The sequence below is a fragment of the Canis aureus genome, chromosome 9 (genome assembly GCF_053574225.1).
Source record: "Canis aureus isolate CA01 chromosome 9, VMU_Caureus_v.1.0, whole genome shotgun sequence".
Lineage (NCBI taxonomy): Eukaryota > Metazoa > Chordata > Mammalia > Carnivora > Canidae > Canis > Canis aureus.
In genome coordinates this window covers 68443110-68466072 of record NC_135619.1, presented here as the reverse complement: position 1 = coordinate 68466072, position 22963 = coordinate 68443110, and the positions used below count along the sequence as shown (strand labels likewise).

General features: G+C 36.8%; 1 protein-coding gene across 6 annotated transcripts in view; it reads left to right on the top strand.

The window, feature by feature from the left end:
* The window catches only part of ATG2B (autophagy related 2B), a 71348-nt gene that overhangs the window by 2639 nt on the left and 45746 nt on the right, over positions 1-22963 (top strand). For 5 of the 6 annotated variants that reach the window (XM_077910499.1, XM_077910497.1, XM_077910501.1 and 2 more), the window contains exons 2-11: positions 9487-9649; positions 12604-12756; positions 13259-13361; positions 14935-15097; positions 15978-16157; positions 19797-19893; positions 20138-20323; positions 21318-21472; positions 21565-21670; positions 22312-22573. In XM_077910499.1, the coding sequence (XP_077766625.1) occupies positions 9487-9649; positions 12604-12756; positions 13259-13361; positions 14935-15097; positions 15978-16157; positions 19797-19893; positions 20138-20323; positions 21318-21472; positions 21565-21670; positions 22312-22573 (1568 nt within the window). The remainder of the gene's footprint in view (positions 1-9486; positions 9650-12603; positions 12757-13258; positions 13362-14934; positions 15098-15977; positions 16158-19796; positions 19894-20137; positions 20324-21317; positions 21473-21564; positions 21671-22311; positions 22574-22963) is intronic. The other variant, XM_077910498.1, reaches the window with a different exon arrangement.

Sequence of the window (22963 nt, the reverse complement as noted above, 5' to 3'; positions counted from 1 at the left end):
CTGTTTTGTTTTCTCATTTGTTTTTTTTTAGAGAGAGCGCGAGCGCATGCGTATGCACACACGTGTGTGCAGGAGAGGGGAAGGGCAGAGGGAGACGGGGAGAGAGAAACTTAAGCGAACTCCACACAGCACAGAGCCTAATTGGAGCCTGACCTCCATCTCAGGACCCTGAGATCATAACTTGAGCCGAAATCAAGAGTCAGGTGCCTAACTGACTGAGCCACGTAGGTGCCTCAGGTGGTGGAGATTGAATTTACAACTTCAGGATTGTTAAGAAAACAATTTATGGTTAGACCTAATCTGAGGATTATGGTTCTGTTCCTCGAAGGCAAAGAATATGGCCAAATGTCAAAGCATTCAGTAAATATTTGCTGTTGCTGATTATCTGTTATAGTATGCTGTGTTTGAACTAGTCTAAATTTTGATGTGACACTTAGCTATAACTCTTCAAAGCTCTGATTCCAAATTCAGTTGCTTTTGACTCTTGATTTTAATGATTTTCATGAGTGGAAAAAAAAGATACCTCAAGAAGATTCATAGGTCCAAATGGAAGAATCACATCATTGGCGACGTTAGTAAACGGTTCAATTCTCAGCCATCAGTTATGCACAAGATTGTGTTGAAATTCCCTTCTTCCTTGATCTCATTCAGTTTTCTTGCTATTTAATTAGAAGTTGTTGCATTTTTATATATTAAAAATTAACTTTAAAACCTTTTTTAAAAAACTAAGACTTTTAGATTCACTTGGATAATCTTTTCATGTTTTCAGATCTTTTATAATGTATGTAGATGACTTTAAAAAATAGGCAATATTTTTAACATGTTTCAGTAACAAAGTCATGTATGAATGGAAACATTTCCAAATATAATTTTCCAAAATGTCTACTCTATAATGCAAGTATCCTTTAGAAAACAGTTTTTCCTTTTTTTTTTTAAGATTTTATTTTTAAGTATTTTCTACACCCAACATGGGGTTCAAACTCAGAACCCTGAGATCAAAAGTCAGATGCTCTGCCGATTGAGTCAGCCAGGTGCCCTGAAAAGCAGTTATTTTCTCATTATTAAAGTGATATCTTTAACTACCCCCCCCCCCCTTTTTTTTTAGGTCAGGGGAGGGCAAAGGGAAAGGGAGAGGGATCATCTCAGGGAGACTCCATGCTGAGCTTGGAGTCCAACAAAGGGCTCAATCTCATGACCCTGAGATCAGGACCTGATATCAAGAGTCAGATATTTAACCAGCTGAGCCACCCAGGCGCCCCTAAAGTGATATCTTTACTTTAGCAAAGTGAAATGTTTTGTTTTTGGACTCTCCCTGCTAGGTAGCATATGCTACTGATAGCCATGGATCATCACATCAATCATTAGTATATTTGGAACTCTGTGTGTAGAAGAAAACTTTATCTTTAAATTCAACTCTTAAATATTTGGCCATAAGAAAACCAGGAAATCAGGAAGTTATTGTCACATTCTGTCTCTTTACAAAGGTTCTACTGTTTAAAGGTCTCTTTTTATTATAATCTGTGCTCAAATAAGTTTCAGTATTCTGAAATGGAATATCCGAGTATATTTAACTCTTAACATTTCCCCAACGTGGAACTACTGTTCTTCCCTTTGTTCTAATCTGATGCATGGCCTGAGTGACCGTGCCAATGCCCATTTGTCTTCTAAATGTTAGTAGGACTTTTAAAGCTAAAAATGTGAAAAATTGAATATAGAATGTCTAACTTCTCACATACCTATAGATCACCTGCTAACACTCTCTGGGATGCATACACCTCACTTTGGAGATTACTACCTTGAAGGGCTTGAAGTGGGAGGGAGGAATAGAAGCAAGGGGCTTGAAACTATTCCACAACTGTAGTGGGTTCATACATTTATGAATTCTTTTCCCAAGGAAATGTTTGAAAATGCAAAATGTTGAAAGAAGGAAATTCTACTGGGTAGGAGGTTGCATTTGATGACTTACCTTTTCTAGCTTTCTAAGACTATGACTTTATTCTAATTTTTTTAATTGAAGTTTTGTCATCAGTTGGTTTGTTACATTTATTGAGTTCTTAGCATGTGCCACTATGAGGGGCTGGGGGGATATAGCAATGGGTGAAGATCCTTTCCTCACAGAGGTTCAGTATGTCCAGGAGGATAGACATTAAGACATTGAAGCCTTTTAATTTTTACTTAATAATCTTTCTACTGCTTTCTTGCTTACTGGTATATATAGTAAAAATCTTCAGTTTAAGGAATATTGATTACTAATTCTTTGCCAGATGGTGTATTAGACTAGAGTTACCTTTTTCTGTGTATATGTGAAACTCATTGATAACTGAAAGCAAAATGGCCTTCAACATTAAAATTCTAAGGTAATCTAAAATAGGACACTTGCTGAGCACTTCAGGTGGCTCTGCTTTTAGGTTAAGAAGTACTCAATCACAAGGATATACTTCAGGCTAATGAGGAAAATGTTGCCTAAGTAGATAACAGGGTATCAATTTAGCCAAGTAGGCTGAGATTTTGTCCTATTCATATACTGGCTGTAGTAGATCTTGGGATTTCTCAGAATGAGGGAATTTCTAAATACTCTATGATACTGGATATAGGGAATTTTACCCAAGTGCATATAGGACTATATGTAAGTATGACCTGTTCAAACATCTTATATAGAGCCATTATTTTGTACCTTAGTGGCACAGTGTAAATTCTCGAACTGTTGATTCTCTCCAGAACTATTTCCTTAACATTACCATATTATTTCTTTTTTTGTATTAGTTCTTTTAATACTGTTCTTCAATGCCATAATAAAACTTTCTGAACTGTTACAGGTTTAAGGTAGCCACAAAATTGAGACAAATGAAAAGTTGATATTTATTGAGAAGGGAATTTTATCAAATCCATTTTCCTAGATAGTTGTCTAATATTGACAATCCCCATGGTACAGAAGCTGTCATTGCCTATATACAGTTTAAAACTTTGGTATGTTTTAGTTACTTTTATTATATGATTAACATACTCATTGCAAAAATTTCAAATGGTAAAGAGGAAACACAATACACACACACAAACATATAAAAAGAAATGTATTGAATATGAAGTAATAGCCCTTAATCCCTTCTCTTCCAAAGATACCAAATGGTACAAAAATTTAAGAAATAACCCATGAAATAAACTGTTCTGAACTTTTTTTCCCCTCTTATATGATGCATCCTTTCCTTTTTAAGAGTCAAACATTCTAAATTTTTCCTTTGAAATTGACTTGAAAATATGAAAACCAGGAGTAGAGGGATGAATCTTGAATGACTATAGCTTACTGCACTTGTTCTAGTTAGTTGGTTTAGTATGAAATACTAGAAATGGAGAAGGTTGTATTTGTTGTTTCCCTCCCCATCCCTCTAGGAGAGGAAAGGAGGAGATTGAGATGGGGGGGGGGGGGGGCTTAAGTTTCAACATGGATTTTTTTTTTTTTTTTTTTTTTTAAGGGGAATTTGGAACTTCCAGACAGAGATGCTCAGGAGGCAGTGAGAGCTATATATTGTTAACCTTAAAAATAAAACTGCCGGTTGCTTTCCTAGCAAAAATTGGTTTATTTGGGAATAGCAGAGAATTGCAATCTGGGACAAGTAAGCTACAGCAAAACCCGTAGAACAAAGAAGTAAGCTCTTTTATAGAGGAAAGGGAGAAGTTGGAAGGGTTGTTAGAGACAAAAAGTCCATTGGAGTAAACTGGGAGTTTGCAGTAGCGTGGCTCTTCATTGGCTGAGCTGTTACTGTCTTTCCCCGCTCTGGGTGGTTGTGGGGGCCAGGGTATGGGGGGGTGCGGAGGAAACTTTCCTCCCTCTTGCTGGGATAGGAAGATAGTAGCTGAAGTAGGATGGACTTGCAAGTTAGGTATCTCCTTGTTAGGTCTGTAATCGACCGCCAGTGGTAGGGCCTGAGGTCTCTCCCTGCTGTCTTCCTGACTCCATTTATTTTTATTTATTTTTATTTTTTATTTTTAAATATTTATTCATGATAGAGGCAGAGACACAGGCAGAGGCAGAAGCAGGCTCCATGCAGGCAGCCTGATGCGGGACTCAATCTTGGGACTCCAGGATCGCCCCCTGAGCCAAAGGCAGGTGCTAAACCACTGAGCCACCCAGAGATCCCCTGTTTTATTTTTTAACATTTATTTTTTATTTACTTAAGAGAGAGAGAGAGTGCCTGAGCCCACTAGTGAGAATGCCTGTGGGAGGAGGGGCAGAGGGCAATAGATGGAATCCCAGCTGACTCCCTGATGAGTGTGGAGTCCCAGATCACAACCTGAGCCTAAATCAGGATTCAGATGCGCAATCAGCTAAGCCACCATTGCCCACCCCCACCCCCCATAATAGGTGAGGTTTCCTTTTGTTAATTCTCACAACATACATAGTATGGGAGTTGAGGAAGAGCTGAAGATAAAATTTGGAAGTTATCAGTGTCAGTACTGACTGAAACCAGAACCGCACAAAGTTCATGGGTAGTATGTGCATGGGGCTGAGGTGAATACCACCATCTAAGTGGTAAAGGACCGGAAGGGAGAGTGAGAGCATGAAGAGTGTTATGGAAGCCGAAGGAAGTTAGAATTTCAGACAGGGAAGCTGCCATAGGAATTAGAGATGAAAATTCAAGGAAGGTGAGGACTGAACATTGTTCTTTGCGTTTGGTAGGTCTTTTTGGAAGTTAAGAGGAATGTTTTAGGAGCTGCAGTTAGAAGGCAGGTAGTAGTTGGTGGTTCCAGTGAATCTCTGCCTTGGCTATGAGAGAAGAGGTTGATGACTTGAGGGGACACGGAGTCAAGGTAAGGGATTTTAGTTTGCTTTTGAGCATAATAGCATCTTTTTTTTTTTTTTTAAAAGCATGTTCCATCTCTGTATACTGTACTGGGTGCTTTTATATACATTTTCTTGCTCTAAGTTGGGTGCTACATTTCTATTTTATGAGATTAAGTAACTTACTCAGGCTTAATATTAGCAGTACAGCAAGATTTTATACCTAAGTCTTTCTAACTCCTATGTTCTTTTTGTACCTCACACTGGCTCAAAAGGGTTAAGAAACCTGAGCTACTAAAACACTAGAAGTACTGGGTTCACCTAGGAAGTTTGCTAGCATGCAGACTTCTAGCCCCTTCCCTATAGATTTGTGTTCTAAAGACTCAAGAATCTGAATTTTTAGGAAGTATTCTAGGAGAGTCATGCATATTGTCCTTGATTGCATTTTGGAAAACAGTAGTACGAAGGGATTGAGAATTTTTCTGTCCTAGAAAGCTTGTTCGATAAGCCAGCTCCTAAGCCCAAATCTTGCATTTTAGAGACTTACTGATGTTAGCACATGATTTTGATGAGCCTCTGCAAAATTTTCCATTGTGAAAATATATATTTCTCTTTCATATATAGTTTTGTTTCTGCAGTGATGAACTGAGGAGCTTTTGAAAGTACTTAACTCTTCTGATCTCAGTTACCTTATCTGTAAAATGGGCACAAAAATACCTAGTTCAGAGGGCTATTGTGATGATTTAGTGTAGTAACATAGGTTTAAATAGTGTAGTGCAGTGTCCTGTATGTATTAAGTGCTAATGAAATGTTAATTGGTTTAAGTTTGGTCTTGCTAATTTTTATGCTGTGTTTTAGCTCTTTTTGAATTCTGATGCCTTGGTTTAAACTAATAAGCTGTATTTTCCTAGTTACTCTTATGGTACCTATTAAAGAGAAACATAACTTCATGTTTTTCTTCATAATGTCAGACACACCTTGAATTCCTAATAGTGCTCATCGTTGCACTAGGTAGGCACTGTGCAAGATAAAGAACAATAGTCAGCATTTATAAAGTGCATCCTTGGTATCAGGAACTATGTTAGCATCTTTACATGTTAATATCTCATTTATGCTCACAATAACCCTATGAAATAGATACTATCCTATTTTATGGATGAGGAAATTGGGACTCAAGAACTTGTCCAAAGCCACTCAGCTAATAAAGTGACTGAGCTAGGACCTGACTACATGATATTTTAAAGGATTGTTCTTCAAACATGTTTGCCCAATCTTAAAATGTTTAAAAAATTACTGCATTCTTTGTGTATTTTAAAATTAAAATTTTTTCGTAATAAAATTTTGTTAAAAAACAAAATTCACCCAAGAGCATTTGAAAATCTAATTGGCTGAATTGGGTAGCGTCCACTTAGCAGGTAGAGGGGAGCTCCAAAGTTGTGCAAAAGGGAAGGTTTTTATTGGAAGGAGGGAGAGTAGGGCAAAAAGTTATTAGTGAAAGAAAAGATTATTTCAGCCCTGGACTTCTTTCCTTAGGGGGAAGAACATGGAGTCATAGGTGGATTACCTCATCTTTTCTTTGGGGGAGAGACCCCAGGTTACCTTGTTGGTGCCAACCAGAAAATCCAGTTTGTTTGGCTTAAAATTTCACTCCTGGAGAGGTTGAGACTGCAATTAAATCTTGATTTGCTGTCCTGGGGGACAAGTGACTCTACCTTGGCCTTTAGTTTTCTTTTTAACAGTTTAAATAGTTGTAAAGAATAATTCTTATTGTGTTGTAAATATTGATATAAAAAATACATGCTTTCACCCAGTAGGATCTAAATACCCACTATTATAATTTAAAAATGCTTGAACAAGCTCTTCATCAGTAGTTGGAGACAACATTGTATCTTTTCCGCGTTGAACTCCTATGTCCATCTTTCTTTGCAGAACTTTATCTTAATTTATATATTTTATGCTTAAGTCTTCTATTGATCATGCTATGATTTCTCTTCAATAAAAACATGTAACTAAGTTGAAATTGATCATATTTAAAAATTTACTGTTAGTGTCCAGCTTTATTTTGTATTTAAGTAAATATTTCCTTTTAATTCCCTTTTAAACTTTAATTCCTTTTAATTCTCATTTTAATTCCTTTAATGATTTCTTCACTTGATGTCTTTTAAGTTTTTTAAGTGATTTCCTTAATTCCTCTAAGGGCTTACCATATTGATCTTATTAGTGTTTCCATCAGATAATCATTAGGCTTTAAGTATTAACATTTTTTCTCTGGATTGTGTTGTAACAAGTGTGCCATTGATCAAAACCATATAAATATATGTTTGAAAAATTGAACATAAAAACTTCTATTGGAAATACATTTTTTTAACGATGTAGGTAGGTGGTTTCTGCCTTTTCCGGATTAGTTCGTGTGCCCATAAATGAATATACTTACTAGAATTTGATAGGGTACCATAAATTTCATTCTAAATTTTTTAAATAACTGTAAGTTTGAGGCATAAATAAGTAGATGAGAATTGAAGGGATTTTGTAGTAGCAACTTCACTTAGTTCTTTGACTTGTAGTGTTCTGACCAAAATACATTCTAGCAAACGTATTGCTTGTGCTGCCTGGAGATTTTCATACCTAGGCAGTGCACAAAAGGAGGATTCGGGAAGGGAAATGATAGGCCTTGTTGGATAAGTAGAAGATGGGAAATTGGACAAGGGAATATGGGAATGGAGATCCAACATAGTGCCATTGTTAAATACTCTTCTCAGGAAGGTCAGTTGTAGAACAGAATATATTTTTGGATTGAGGATCTGGATGTGTTTACCTTAAAACCACCCATGCCTGTGTGCTTTGCAGAAAGTGTAGGATTACACAAACACCAGCATGAAGAGAGCCTTTTAAAGTAGTAACTTCCAGTGATAAAATGTGAGTTGGTTTAATGTCAACATTCAACATTAAGTTGTAGGCCAAGAATTATGACCCTGCTATTCGTCATAGTATGCAGGAGGTACCTTACATATAAACTGTCATTTAATAAACATTTGTTATTTAATTTTAAAAAGTACCTTGTCTGGGACACCTGGGTGGCTCGGCGGTTGAGCTTCTGCCTTTGGCTCAGGGTGTGATCCTGGAGTCCCGGGATTAAGTCCCACATCGGGCTCCTTGCATGGAGCCTGCATCTCCTCCCTCTGCCTGTGTCTCTGCCTCTTTTTCCGTGTCTCTCATGAATAAATAAAATCTTAAAAAAAAAAAAAAGTACATTGTCAAGAAATATATTTATTCTATTAACTATATTTACATCCATTCTGTCTTCTGCTGTAGTCTGGTTTGCCTTACCACGCCATGGAAACTGCTCTCAGTGGGATCACCCATACCCTAAATATCACAAAATCCAGTGGACATTTAAAAATCTTTGGCCTCTTGTTACCTTTTATTGCACTGGAGCACTCTTTTTATAATTGTCTTTCCATGATTTTCTGGGATGTAAGACTTTCTTGATTTTCCTTCTTGCTCTCCATTTGCTTTTTTCTAGTTTATTTCGCAGGTTCCTCAAGCAGGCTCTACACCCAACCTGATCATGACCTGAGCTGAAATAAAGAGTCAGATGACCAACCGACTCTTAATTCTAAAAACGTTGTCTCTCCTCATCCTAGGGCTTCATTGACCCCTTGGATTCATAATGCCCTTCCATATCATCAACCCAGATGACTCTCCTGACATCTAGATCAGAATATCTGGCTGCCTTATGGACATCTCCGCCCAAATGTCTCCTCACATGTACTCTTTGGAACTGAGCTCTTGAGCTTCCCCTAACCTGCTTCTCCAGGTTTTTTCCTCAGTAAATGGCACTACTAGCTAACCTGTTGTCTAAGCCTCCAACCCAGAAGTCGTTCTTCATTCCTCCTTTATTTCTCATGACGCCAATTAATTCTACTTCCTAATATTCTACAAAAATCTGTGCACTTCTGACTCTCCTCAGTGTCACTGTCCTCACCCAACCAAATTCCCTGGCTTCCCTGGCTCAGAACGGTTTTGTGCCTGAGTTTTACTTTCTTCCCATGCATGCAACTCAGTGTGTTCGCAGAAGTGGTTCACCAAAAGTTCTAATCTCCTCATGGTGCCCTTGCTTAAAATCTTTCAGTGGCTTCACTTTGCTCTTGAGGTAAATGTCAGACTTCTTAACATGAATTATAAGGCCATTTGGATTTCATTGTCCCTTATCTATGTAGTCTTATCTCTGGCTCATCACCATAACACTAGCACACTACGCTAGAGCCTAATTTCCCTCTCAGAAAGTTTTGTGTTTCAAATATGTGGGCTTGCACTCTCTGACCTCTGCTTTCTTTGAATCCTCCACATGTTATTATCTCTGTGTGGACTCCTTTGCTTGGTTAACTCCTCAGCCTTCTCTGGTCTCACCTTTAAATAGCACTTCCTCAATGTGGCCTATCTTGGATCTCTAGATTAGGTTCTTTTACATGCTCAAATAGTACTGTATTTCCTTTTTCATGTAGCTTCATCACACCTTGATGCATGTGTCTGTCACAGTAAAGCTATTTTGTAAACTTCATAAGGATGGGGAGTCTTTACTATGGACTCTGCTTTCCTTATCCCTAGTGTCTGACTTACATATGAGCATATTCAGCATCTTTGAATAAGTTAACAATTTTGAGTTCTTGTTTCTGTGATTTCAAAATGCACTTGGTTTTTCTCTTTAGTGTCTCAATGAGATCCTGGAGTCGGCAGATGCACCTTTAGAAGTCACTGAAGGATTCATACAGTCAATTTCTCTGTCAGTTCCATGGGGCTCCTTGCTGCAGGATAATTGTGCACTGGAAGTGAAAGGGCTAGAAATGGTCTTCCGGCCTAGACCCCGCCTAGGTAGGTGTGTTATGTGTTTCTGTTCTGTTTGTTTCTATTTGTATTCTTCACAGATTGGGAAAGTAACCTAATTGCATTAAACCCGGTATTACTTAACATTATATTTGTGAGATTTTCAGCAGATAAAATATTAGGACTTGGGGGTGTGTGATTTTATATTTAGAGTTACTTCTTGCCTTACTTACCCATGGTAACTTTAGTATACTGATGATTTGGTTTAATTATTTGTTACCGATCATATAAAGTGACTGTTCTAAAATTTCAAAGTATTGTGCCAGAAACAAGGGAAATGCTTAAAGATTAATGGAGAAATGTTAAAAGGACTGAGGATTGGGTTTATAGGTGCTCTTGTTGGCCAAATCTGGAATAATGACAATAAGTGGATTATAAATTAAAAAAACAACTCTAAGTCCATATTGTTACAAATAAGTAATCCGTATGTAAGGGAGGCAGGAAGAAGGGAAAGCTCTGTATGCAGTAGAATATCTACTTACTAGAGTAGAAAAATTGATAGATCATCACCATGTTTTGGCCACCATGGTAAAAAAAAAAAAAAATTGGTACAGGTGGTAATCATCAATGAATGCTAATCTCATTTGGTGAAAAGTTGTTGAGGAACTTGATATTGAGATATATCAACATACTTCATTGATTACGTGTTATTTAGAGAGAGAAATGTTTCTTTGACGGTGGAGGAAATTGATAGTCCCCACAACAACCTAGTGATCAAACTTAATCTCATCAATAGTGGGCCAAACTGCCATGATGTATGTCCTGATGTGATGGCTGAAAAGGACACATCATATTATATACTGCTCTTGCTAAAAGTGCTTAATCTGAATCAAATCATAAGACTTCAAGCAAATCCAAAATAAGGGAAATTCTCTAGATTAACTGGGTGATACTCTTTAGAAGTTTCAGTTCATGAAAGACAAGAAAATAGAGTAATTGTGCCAGATTAAAGAAGAGTAAGACATGAGAAACTGCAGTAGATAATCCTGTGTTTTTGTTATGAAGGATGTTATTGGGCAGCTGGGAAATTTGGATGTGGAATGTATAGAAAATAGTATTTTGTCAGTGCTAGGTTTGTTGGGTGTGTTCATGTTATTGAGCATTTGCAGGGGAATGTTCATATTCCTAGGAGTTACCTGCTGAAGTATTTAGGAGTGAGTGAGTGGGTGTTAGGATGCCTGCAGTTTGCCTTCAGATAGTTCAGCAAAATAATGAGAATGGATGTGTATTTGTGAGTGTGTGTATAGTTTTGACGAATCTAAGTGAAAGCTATGCAGGTGTTCATTATACTGTTTTTTCCACCTCTTCCTTAGGATCGAAAACATTTAAAAGGACAGTTTAAGAGGGAAAAGCTTTAAAGTAGTAGCAAGTCATTATTTATAGGTATATCCATGTGGTAGCTTTAGTCACATATATGCTGTTTTCTGACTTACCAAACACATATATAGTGCTTCTTGCATGCCAGATGCTGTTGTGAGTGCTCTGCCAATATTATTTTACCGTAGCTCTTTGAAATAGATACTGTTCTCTCCATTTTATGGAGCCAGACATTGAAGCACGGGTAGATTCAGTAACTTGTCCACAGTCATTGCTCATTAAGTGGAAACTTGGGATCTCAACCCAGGCAGTCTAGTTCTGGAGTCCCTTCTTAACCACTGTGCCCTGTTGTAGTTCAGATTTTCTACATTGGAGTGAGTGTGTGTGTGTGTATATGTGTGTTTTATAAGCCAGTAAGAGTCATGATGTAAATCATCTTAACTTCTGAATTTAAATTCTTTGAGTGGCAAGTGAAGTTGGTCAAGACATACTTGAGGAATGATAATCCTAAGTGTTGTCTGAAACACCAGAGTTTAAATTATGCTTACTCGAATTAATAGCCCCTGTACTTTGAAAATTGGTAGTCTGTGTGTGGAAATTCTCCTTGATAATGGCATTTAATTAACAAGAATATTTTATTATTTTTAACCATGATGAGTAGAAAGAATAATACTTTCTTATGGAAAATCAAATATTCTCCCTTGCTTGAAAAATACTCTGCGAAAAGAGGTTTTAAATTCCATTTTGGAAGACAGTAATTCTAACAATCTCAGTTTGTTTTGAATAATGTAAGGAAGTAAGTTCAATTCTCTGATGAGGGAATATCTGGAAAGGATTTTTCCCAGTTCATGTATCCCTCCCAGGATGTTCTTCTGTATTATCTACATTTATACTGACCTTCTACAGCCTAGGTCAGGTGCCACCTTAACCAGATTTCCTGTTAACTTCAGTTCGTGGGAAGAATTAACCTCCTAATTTAGCTGCCAGTATTTTCTGTTGACATTGCATAGTTGTTTACTAATCCTTCTTAAACATCTCCTTTCTTTCACTATATTGTAGGCTCTCAGAGGGCAGAATTAATGATTTTTCTGTCCCTACAGCAGGGTCAGCTAACAATGGCCTACAGGCCAACTTTGAGCTGACATTTTTTGTAAATAAATTTGTATTGGAACACTACCATACTCATTCATTTCCTTGTTCTCTCTGCCTGCTTTTGCACTAGAGTGAGAGTAGTCAGAGTAGACTGTAGGAACCACGGGGTCTAAACTGTTGACCATCTGATGCTCACCAAAAAATCTGTTGACCCCATTCTATAGTATTTTGAATAGTACCATGCATGCATTAAATACTTCTTGAATGAATTCATGAATTAATATTAGACATACATATCATTTAATGAGAGCACATGTCTACTTATTCCTGTGATTTTTCGTTATTTCTTCTCAGTTATTCTAAGGTGATATTTAAATCTTAAGAGTAATTTTTAGATTATCGTATGCCTAGGTAATACTGTGATGTTAAATGTCTCTTGGAGGGTTAAGAATTTATTTCAAACGTGGCATTTTAAGAAATAACTTTGTTGTAACTATGAGAAGTTATCTAGGATTAATCTATATTTTCTGCAGCAACTGGTTCTGAGCCTATGTATTGGTCAAGTTTCATGACCAGCAGTATGCAATTGGCAAAAGAATGTCTTAGCCAGAAATTAACAGATGAACAAGGAGAAGGATCTCAGCCTTTTGAAGGACTTGAAAAGTTTGCTGAAACCATTGAAACAGGTTTGGCATTATTGAGTATTTTCAAAAATTTTAGGGTTTGTGTGTGCGCGTGTGTGTGTAGGTGTGTGCACGCATGTGTGTGAATTAGTACTGTTATTTGATAAGCCTTGTATAAGGAAAATCCATTGGAGTGATTTTTTTTTTTTTTAAGAAATTACTGTTCTCCAGAACTTTGAGAATGAGGTTATTTTAAATATATCCAATTTAATTTCATGTTCTTTCATTCCTTAGTTTCTACTATTTATTTTGCCTGTGTAATGAAGGGTTTAGATTTCAGCAGAGAGTGTTAGGCCTTGCCCAGGTGTCTGTTGAGGTGTGTTGGTGTGGGTGCTCAGTAAGACACAATGGTTTTTACCAAACTTAAGATTTTGGAATTTTGAAGGAAAAAAATACAACTTTTGTATTTTCTAAGTTCTGTGTAAGGTAGCATTTATTCCTTTCATTAGAAGTTTTTATTGAGTATATATGCGGTGTCATGTTGACAGTTACCTGTTTGTTCTAGTACTAAGAAGAGTAACAGTCACTTTTATAGACACAGTCTTGAGAATTGAACACGTGCCAGACAATTCCAAAACTGGAACTGCGCTTGAGATTCGAATAGAAAGGTAAGATTTCTTATATCTGAGAATAAGTGGCCCTATTTCCTTTGATAAATAGTTAAGATCTGACTTTCATCAGATACTTTTAGAGATTAGAAATGATGCTATTCAGTTACCATGTTGTGTGGTTTCTGGGTAAAGCACGGCTCTCCAAGATACATTTTAAGCCTATAATTGAAAACTTAAGGTACCAGTCGGGGTATAAGTATATAATACTGTGTGGAATTCAGAGCATATGATTCTCTTTTAGTAATATCAAGTAAAAATCATGAATAGATGAATACTGCTAAATTTAAGGCACTTCTGTTGGGAGTTTTTTCATATGAGTGACACCCTGTTTTGCCATGTCTCATTAACTCGAAGGGCTTCTTTGCTTTCCTGTGCTTGATTTAAGTGCTGCTTACATGAGAAAGGCTGACTGGTTTTCTTTGAGAGGATTCTATGAGAGTATCTTAAGGTCAATATGTGTGATAGTGATTTACTTAAAAAGAAACCACACTTAGTTTTCTGTGTATGCTCACTTGGAACCCTATATTATCTCCAAAACAGAGATTGATTCATATACATACTCCTGAGTGTCAATCTGAGGTAGTCACTGTTTTTTTGTTTTCATTTTTGGTGGGCCCAAAGCAAAGTTTATTTAGAGTACGGTAACATACAGATAGTACGAAGCACGCAGAGTGGGAGGGGACCCAAGAGGGTTGCCCTTGAGGCAATCAGTGTTCATCTGTGTCTTAATGTGATGTGAATACCAACAGAAATGCATGGAATGAAGTGTGTGCACTGAGCACTAAAGACACTCTGTATAGGGATCTGTTGGGGGCTTTTACCAAATTTTAAGCAGATATGCTATGGTTTCTGTCTTTCTATCATAAAATTACCTATTAGTGAAATGGTTATTGTTAACAGATTTTTAAAATTAGGTTGCATTTCCTGAAATGGTATATTAAAAAGTATGTAAAATTTCTTGTAGAACTACATTCTGTTTTTTGTTGAAACTGAAGTGTAGTCATAAAAACTCAGAGTGGTCATAAGAATTCAAGAAATGTCATTCATGTCAGACTTAATGACTTGGAGACAAATGCTGTCTCACTTTACCAGGAGATATTCATAAGGGAGCACAGGAGTTGTTTTCCTTGAGGCTAACTTTAGGAAGTTATTAATTTTTTTCCCCCAATAGGAGCCCCATAAAATTATCCTTCTTGAGGGTGAGGTCTCTTGGTCAAAACATTTCCTGTAGTAAAGCACGGTGATGCTGACCACATTCTAGACATTTTCTAAGGAGTGCCAATGCTTGAAAACACCTTTACTTTTAAAAGTTACATGTTTCTTTATATTTGCAAGTAGATTTTCTTAGGAGTTTATGGGATGCCTGGATGGTTCAGCGAGCTCTGCTTTCGGCTCAGGGTGTGATCCTAGAGTTCAGGGATCGAGTCCCACATCAGGTCCCTGAGGGGAGCCTGCTTCTCCTCCCTCTCCCTCTGCCTATGTCTCTGCCCCTCTCTCTCTCTCTGTAATGAATAAATAAAATCTTAAAAAAAAAGTTTTATGCCAGTGCTTTTTTGTCTTGAACTTTTAGAACTGTCTACTGTGATGAAGCTGCTGACGAGTCCTCAGGAATTAATGTGCATCAGCCCACAGCCTTTGCTCACAAGTTACTTCAGCTCTCCGGAGTATCTCTCTTCTGGGAGGAGTTTTCTGCGTCAGCAAAATCTTCCCCAGTGTGTTCAACTGCACCAGTGGTGAGAAAAACAAAAACACCAAACACTAAATGATAAATCTTTAAAATTAGGGGTATTTGGGTGGCTCAGTCAGTTGAGCATCTGACTTGATTTTGGCTTAGGTCATGATCTCAGGGTTGTGAGATCAAGCCCATTATCAGGCTCTGCACTGAGAATGGAGCCTGCTTAAGAGTCTATTTCTCCCTCTTCAAAAAACAAAACAAAGTAAATAAATAAATGTTTAAAGGAGGACTATTAAATTGTGCTAGGATATAAAATATGTGTGAGTTTCCGGCTGATCTGAAGTTAACTAAAATATTCAGTAGTGGAGACCCACATTTCAGAATTTTTAAAATACTCATCTTTATGATCAGTGCCTTTCCTACCAGTGCTGGGTATAACATTGGGTACTGTGTCTTGAGGGGAAATGGTATTATTAACAACTAACACTCTTTTATTATAAAAACAAAAGCAATGTTCATATTTACCTTACAGAATGAATGTATTATTGAAAACTTATAAATCATATCTTAAAATTTTGTAATTAAGGAACTTTTTATTAATCCTTTCTAAGAGTAGAGTCCTTTTATAAATCAGTCCTTCCATAGTTTATCTTTTACATTATTTCAGATTTTCGTTATAGAATTTTGTTTTCTTACTATTGTAATTTGAATAGATATTGTGTTTTTTTTTTTTTTTTTTTCATAAAATCCTTTTCCATGATTTTCCTTTATTACTACTGTGTTCCATGCTAGCTATAAGACACTGGTTTATTCATTGTCACATAATGAAATTTTTCATGTCCTATATTTTACTCTTCTTGACATTTGTATTTTGCATTTCAGTATATTTACACTAAGGTGTTTTAAAGAATTGCTTTATTCTTACTGCCTCATTGTAGGAAACTGAGCCAAAGCTGTCACCTAGCTGGAATCCCAAAATTGTTTATGAGCCACACCCACAGCTAACTAGAAATTTACCAGAGGTAGCACCCTCTGACCCAGTGCAGATTGGAGGGTTAATTGGTAGGCTGGAGTTGAGTCTCACATTGAAACAGAATGAAGTACTTCCTGGAGCTAAGGTCAGTATTTGTTTTATTTTCTATAGTTAAAAACAAAAGAAAAGTATAAGTATTCTGTAATGTGTGCAATGACCCACGGATTGACTACTGTGTGTTGTCCTGTAACTATGGCACCCTCTGTCCTGGAGTCTGTGTTCTTACTCTCTGCTGTCTCTGACCTTAGGTCTTAGGGCCTCATGTGAGGACTCTCTGTCACACTTGTGCTTAGGCTCAGGTGTTATTAGCAGTGTCTCCTGCACTCACTTTCCCCCATTCTAGCAGTTCAGAAACATTTGTGAGTTAATAAGGAATTTATTAAAGACTCTATCATAACATTCAGTTTAAAGGAGAAGAGATTTGGAAAGTAAGAAGTTGACCGTAGAAGGTGTTTAATTGTATGCATGTAAAAATGCCGCCTAGATGGGTTTTGAGCGGAATGGCCGTTTTTATAGTTGTATACTATTTATGAAAAGAGATTTATCATTTTTTCATATCTCGGCTTTTTGAAGACACTGTAAAGACAACTGCACTTATTTCTCACAGAAAAGTATTGAATAGTCTGCTGGAGAATCAGGAAGCCTATATTTAGTCTGTTAAAACTGTTTGTGAAGTGTTATTTTTACACTTTGAAAACTAATTTTTTATATAATCTCTGTAAAATGTAGTTTAAATTAAGAAAATATCAGGATTTCATTTGTTTACCCACTGGGCTAACTAGCTATAGGTGTTTGAGGGACTACTCTATGCCAGGCTCTGATATAGACAAGAGTGGAATACTATCTTTGCCTTAATACAATGTATATAGTAAGGGGTATAGAAATTGCTGTGGGGACCTGGAAGAGGGAGCAGCTGAGTACAGAGGATTGAGGATCTCCAGCAATCCATCCTTGGATTGGCAGGCCTGGCTATAGTTGTAGTCAGAGGATGGTGGTGATCAGAATGCCAACCTTCCTCTTGCTGAGGACTCCCTCTCCTTTGTTTACTGCTGTCTCCTACCTCAGGCAGTATGAAATCCTTTCACCAGGTCTTAAGCCTGTTCATAGAATAACATGAAAGCCATATAAGTATGTTTAAACACTACAGGGAATCCCATGATTGGCTAATAACATCCTTCGGAACCTAACACACCCATGTCTCTGGGGAATGCATTAGCTATTTCTCTAAGAAGGAAGAACCACAGCAGTCACTTTTATAGTTCTGTTTTAAATTTTGTATGTTTGATCTTTGCACAGACCTGAACTTTTGCACATTATATGTTGATTTGTAGAAGTACCTTTTAGATGTTACTTTTGGACAGATGTGTATTAGGTGACAAATGAACATCTGGAATTCTAGCATGGCATTTTTTGCCAGCTAGTATTTGATATTCGGAGATTGTACTCTCCTTGCCTACATGGTAACATTTGTGTAGTAACTTGAGTTTGAGTACCTTTTGTTCTTATTTAAGGAAAATGAAGGCTAAATGGAAAAATAAAAGTTCTAGATACTAGCTTTGAGAAACGTAAATCACATAAATACTGTGTAGTTAAAGGTGGCATTGGTTACGGATGCTCAGGTGTCAGATCTTTAGTCTCTCTGGGGTTCATTAGATCCACAAATCTTAACTGTGGGATCAAAATGTTATGAAAGATTTGGGGAGTGGCTCCTGGGTGACTGAGTCAGTTAAGCGTTGGACTCTTGATCTTGGCCCAGGTCATGATCTCAGGGTCATGAGATTGAGCCCCGGGTCAGGCTCCACACTTGGCATGGAGTCTGCTTGAAATTCTCTCCCTCTCCCTCCCCACCCCTTGCATGTGTGTGCACATGTACTCTCTTTCCCTCTTAAATAAATTAATCTTTAAAAAAGATTTTTTTTTTAAGTTCTCTGAGATGGTACCTATCCCAAATGATGTGTCAGCCTGATGTTCACATGTTCAGTTTTAGCATATACTTTCAGGAATGCATCATGTAAGAAAATAGAGGAACTGTATGGACTGAATTTATAGATCTCTTGTTTAGTTACTGTGTCATATTGAATTTGAAATTTGTTATTTTAGTTATGTCCTATCTTTTCTATTTCCAGAGGAAAGTAATAGGTACTTTGTTCTTTGTATGCCAAACTTAGGATGTGCAAATAATATTCATGAACATTAGAAGTGAAATTCTTGATCATTCATCCTAATAAAGGTCAGAGATTATGTTTTCAATACAAGAAATTAAAAATCAAATTTTAAATTTGGCATTTAAGGTATGCCTGGGTGGCTCAGTGGTTGAGCATAATAGGGCTCAGGTCATAATCCCGGGGTCCTGGGTTCGAGTCCCACATCATGCTCCCTGTGGGGAGCCTGCTTCTCCCTCTGCCTGTGTCTTTGCCTCTCTGTCTTTCATGAATAGATAAATAAAATCTTAAAAAAAAAAAAATTTGGTGTGTTAATCAGAAAGAGATTTTCCCACTGTCCTCAGCCTAAACTCTTTGCTAATTCATGGTCTGGGATGGCAGCCGTCAGTAAGGAGTCCCATAAAAGAAATCTTCCATGGGCAGCTAGATAGCCATACCCTGAGAGGATGAGGACTTCCCATCTGGGTCAGCCGAGGTTAAAATCCTGGCTCTGGGTCTGTAGATGGCCTTGTGTTGTAAATCTTTGTGAGCCTGTGTCCTTGTCTATAAAACAGGAACTTTATTAGAACAAATGGAAATGTAATAAAAACATAGTGCCCCAACACTCAGAAAAAGGTGATAGTGATGATTATTACTGGAGAATGTATTATATTCTCAGATCAAGGAAGCTTCTTGGCATTATCATGTAATATTTTGTTTTTACAATCAGAAGAAATCCCCCTCCTCCCAACAGGAAGATACCATTTTCCAAATATAAATGTATTAATTCTTTTTAAATTGCAAAATAGCATAAGGATAATAGGAGTGTTAGCATTAGAACTAAGAGGAGGAGAGTGAAAAGTAAGGTAGACATACTCACCTTGTTAAAATGTGATGTAGAAAATAGAGTAATTGCTCTGTCAGAATATATACTCCATAGGAATAGATATGAGACTTGCTGGGGCTTTTATTTCTAGGAGGATAAGTGGACAACGATTTGGAAATGAGCAAGGCAGTCCACATGGCACTCATTTCGTGGGCATCTCTGCTGTGGCCTGCACTGTCCTGCCCAGCAGAGAGTAGGCTTTGTGGGACACTGGGCATGTGCAAGGGCACACTGTTGGTAGGGGAGGGCCTCACATGTTCTGCTAGGGAGTTTTATCCATGGGCAGACTTGGGAAAGCCAACTTTATTTGCTCTGGTTTGAATCCCACTTTGAGGATTATAAGTTGAGTCTTGAGATCCTGATGGGAATGTATTCTGTGCTACTATCTTCAGTGTCTTCCACTGACTGTGACACAGGGACTCCTCAAATACCTGAAGTACTCAGAAAACTCAGACAAAAAGTAAGACATTGGACTTGCCAACGTGAAATTTCTCAGGAGTATTTTCCCTCTTAGAATAACAGTTTGGTGACCTTCAAGTGTTTTCATTTAGATTGAATTAGTGGAGGGAATCTTAGGTGAAGGAATCCGAGACTAATCAGTGTTCATCTCAGTACATTAAAGTATACTGGGATTTGTGGTGATGAGGTTTTAAAGAGTGTTTATCCTGAATGGCTTTTTTTTTTTTTTTTTTTGAAGTTGGATATTGATGGACAGATAGACTCTATTCATCTATTCCTGTCACCAAGGCAGGTGCACTTGCTTTTGGATATGTTAGCAGCTATTGCTGGACCAGGCAAGTATGGCAATAGGCAACTCTGTTGTTATTGTTTTTAATTATTTAAAACTTTTTAGATTCTGTGATTCCTAGCTAGCTGCTTAAAGCTACTACATAGCCCTTATTAATATTAAATAGTGGTAGTTCTGCGTTAACTGTGGCACGAAGTTGCTGTTGGTATTGGACAAGTGGGTTTTGGGAGAGAGATGATTAAGTAACTCCAAATTTAATTACTGTTTTGCTTTCCTTTCTATTCTTGTAGAAAATTCTAGCAAAATAGGGTTAGCTAATAAAGATAGAAAAAACCGACCCATGCAGCAGGAAGACGAATATCGAATTCAGATGGAATTAAACCGGTATTATTTGAGAAAAGATTCCCTTTCGGTGGGTGTGTCTTCAGAGCAAAGTTTTTATGAGACAGAATCTGCTCGTACACCTTCTAGCCGTGGTAAGCAACTAAAACAATTGACACTAGATTTCTACAGTGTCCTCCTAGAGCAAAGTAAACTTAATTTGGCTGTTGCAAAATGGAGTTTAGTAATGAAAGAACAAGTTCCATGCTCTAAGAAGAACATTTCTAAGTTGATGTAACCACAGCATTACAGGGAAGCACTGGCACAAATATCTTTCTGATTATGTATCTCATGTCTTGTAAATCAGGATTTTTAAAAAAATTTTTATTCTAAGGACAATTTACAAAAATGCAGATTTACACAAGATAAATAGGATAATTATTCATTTTTGTCAAATTCTTACATGTATAATGTATGGTTAGATGCCATTAAATATAAATCTTCTGTCAATTGTATATAGTCTTTACCCAGTTTACTTTGCATTTATAGGTGTTTTAGACTGTTTAAGCACTAATACCTTAAATAATAAGAATCAAGTACAGAATGTTGAACTCAATAAATTAAAAACTAAAAAATTAAAGTCTGTAAGAAATTTTGGCCATAATAAACCTCATTTGCTTGAGGGTAAAACAACCTCCAGAAAGAAGTGAAATGTAAATAGAATTCGAAATAATATATTCAGGTTTTTTTTTTTTTTTTTTTTAAAGAAAGAGTTGTATCCATACGAAACCAGAGATTACAAGATCTTTATACTATTTTAAAGTTGGATTTTAACTTCTAAATTGTCATATGACACTTAAAAATACACCATGTAGTCCTGCAAATCCTATATTTAAGGAAAAAAAAACCAAGTTCACCAATAGGATAGCATAACCGTTTTTGTTAACTTGTATTTGGTTGAGTTTTTACTATGCCTTTTATATCTTGGATCCTCACAGATTATCCCTTCAGAAGTAATGTAAAATGTAGGGCATCACTCTACTTCAGATAATTTGAAGGAAGTATATTAATGTATGTTAACTTACTTTAAAGATGTTGAAAAAAAAAAAAGATGTGAATTATACAATTGACAAGGTTAATTCTCTCTAGAAGAAGAAGTTTTCTTCTCCATGGCTGATATGGACATGTCTCATAGTCTCTCTTCTCTTCCACCTCTGGGAGACCCTCCAAATATGGACCTTGAGTTATCATTAACTAGTACATACACAAATACTCCAGCAGGATCTCCATTAAGTGCTACTGTGGTAAAGTATTATTTAAGTTTTGTTCGATTCTTGAAAGTGGCTTCTGAAATTCTACACTTTATTCATGTGATTTAAAAAAAATTGTTTTACAGCTTCAGCCAACGTGGGGAGATTTCCTTGATCATCATAAAGAACAACCAGTAAGAGGGTCCACCTTGCCATCCAACCTAGTTCACCCACCAAATTTACAGAAGACTTGTAAGTAGTGTAAGACATTTTTTGATAGTTTCCCATTGGAATTTTAAGAAAATAAAAAATTAAAACAAATGGTTTCTAGAAAATGCCATTGTACTGCTGCTTTTCTCTCCATATTTTTTTTTGATCTGGGCCATTTAACAAAGTTTAGGAAGAAAATGTGAAGCATGGATTAACAGCTCACTGAAGTAATTTAAAATAGTTGCCGATTTGTTGTAATCTTTACATATTTAAATAATTTTAGTAAGTTTCATATTATTGCAGTTTGTCCCATTGTTTACATTTCCCTTGAAAGAGAACCTCCAGTCTCTTCTCTGCAAAATTTAATTAAAATAGACACAAGGCTTAGAGGAAAATGTGGTGAGCAGCTTTTGGTTAATCTGCTACTTTTCCAATATAGTTTCATTAATGCAAAACTTTTGTTCATATGTTTCTTTTTGATGCTTCAAGTATCAAGGATCCTAGATGTCAGATGTAGAAAGATAACAGTTTATCTTGTCTAATATCAAATATCCTTCAAACTGTTGTGTGATTCATCACCTGCTTTTTAAAACTAACGTATGAGTAAATGTCTTATAATTTTGATATAATGGATTGTTTTTAAATATCAAATTATATGCATAATTTTAACCCATGTGTTTCAGCTCTCCCATCTAGATCTGTTTCAGTGGATGAATCCAGGCCTGAACTTATTTTTAGACTAGCTGTGGGAACCTTGTCCATCTCTGTGCTTCACATCGATCCTTTATCACCACCTGAAACATCACTCAACCTCAATCCATTGACACCTTTGGCGATAGCTTTCTTTACCTGCATAGAAAATATTGACCCAGCAAGATTTTCAGCAGATGATTTTAAGTCTCTCCGAGCAGTATTTGCGGAAGCTTGCAAACACGATCACCTTCGGTAAATTCTCTCATGTTTATTAATGATGCTTGAAAAAGAATCAGATGTGGACTCTTGTATCTACCTATCTCTGGTTTTCTGATTCACATTTTATTTGTAAATGAGGAAATGAACAAGGTTTTCTTGCAATGCTACAGAAATGCTTACCATTTCGAATTTAGGTTAGTTGGCACGTGAAACTAGGACACTGAGATAATCAGGAGTTTTCTCTGCTCATGACAAGTTTTTTTGACCACATCTTGCCATTTAAAATATTGACACCGTTAAAATCATAAAAATAGTTCTTACTGTCACTACTCGCTCAGCAGAGATGATAGTGGTGGGTGAGAGTGGAGTGAGCTAATGAGAGGGGCCGCGGACACAACATGAACCCTGTGACATGGTCTTTGA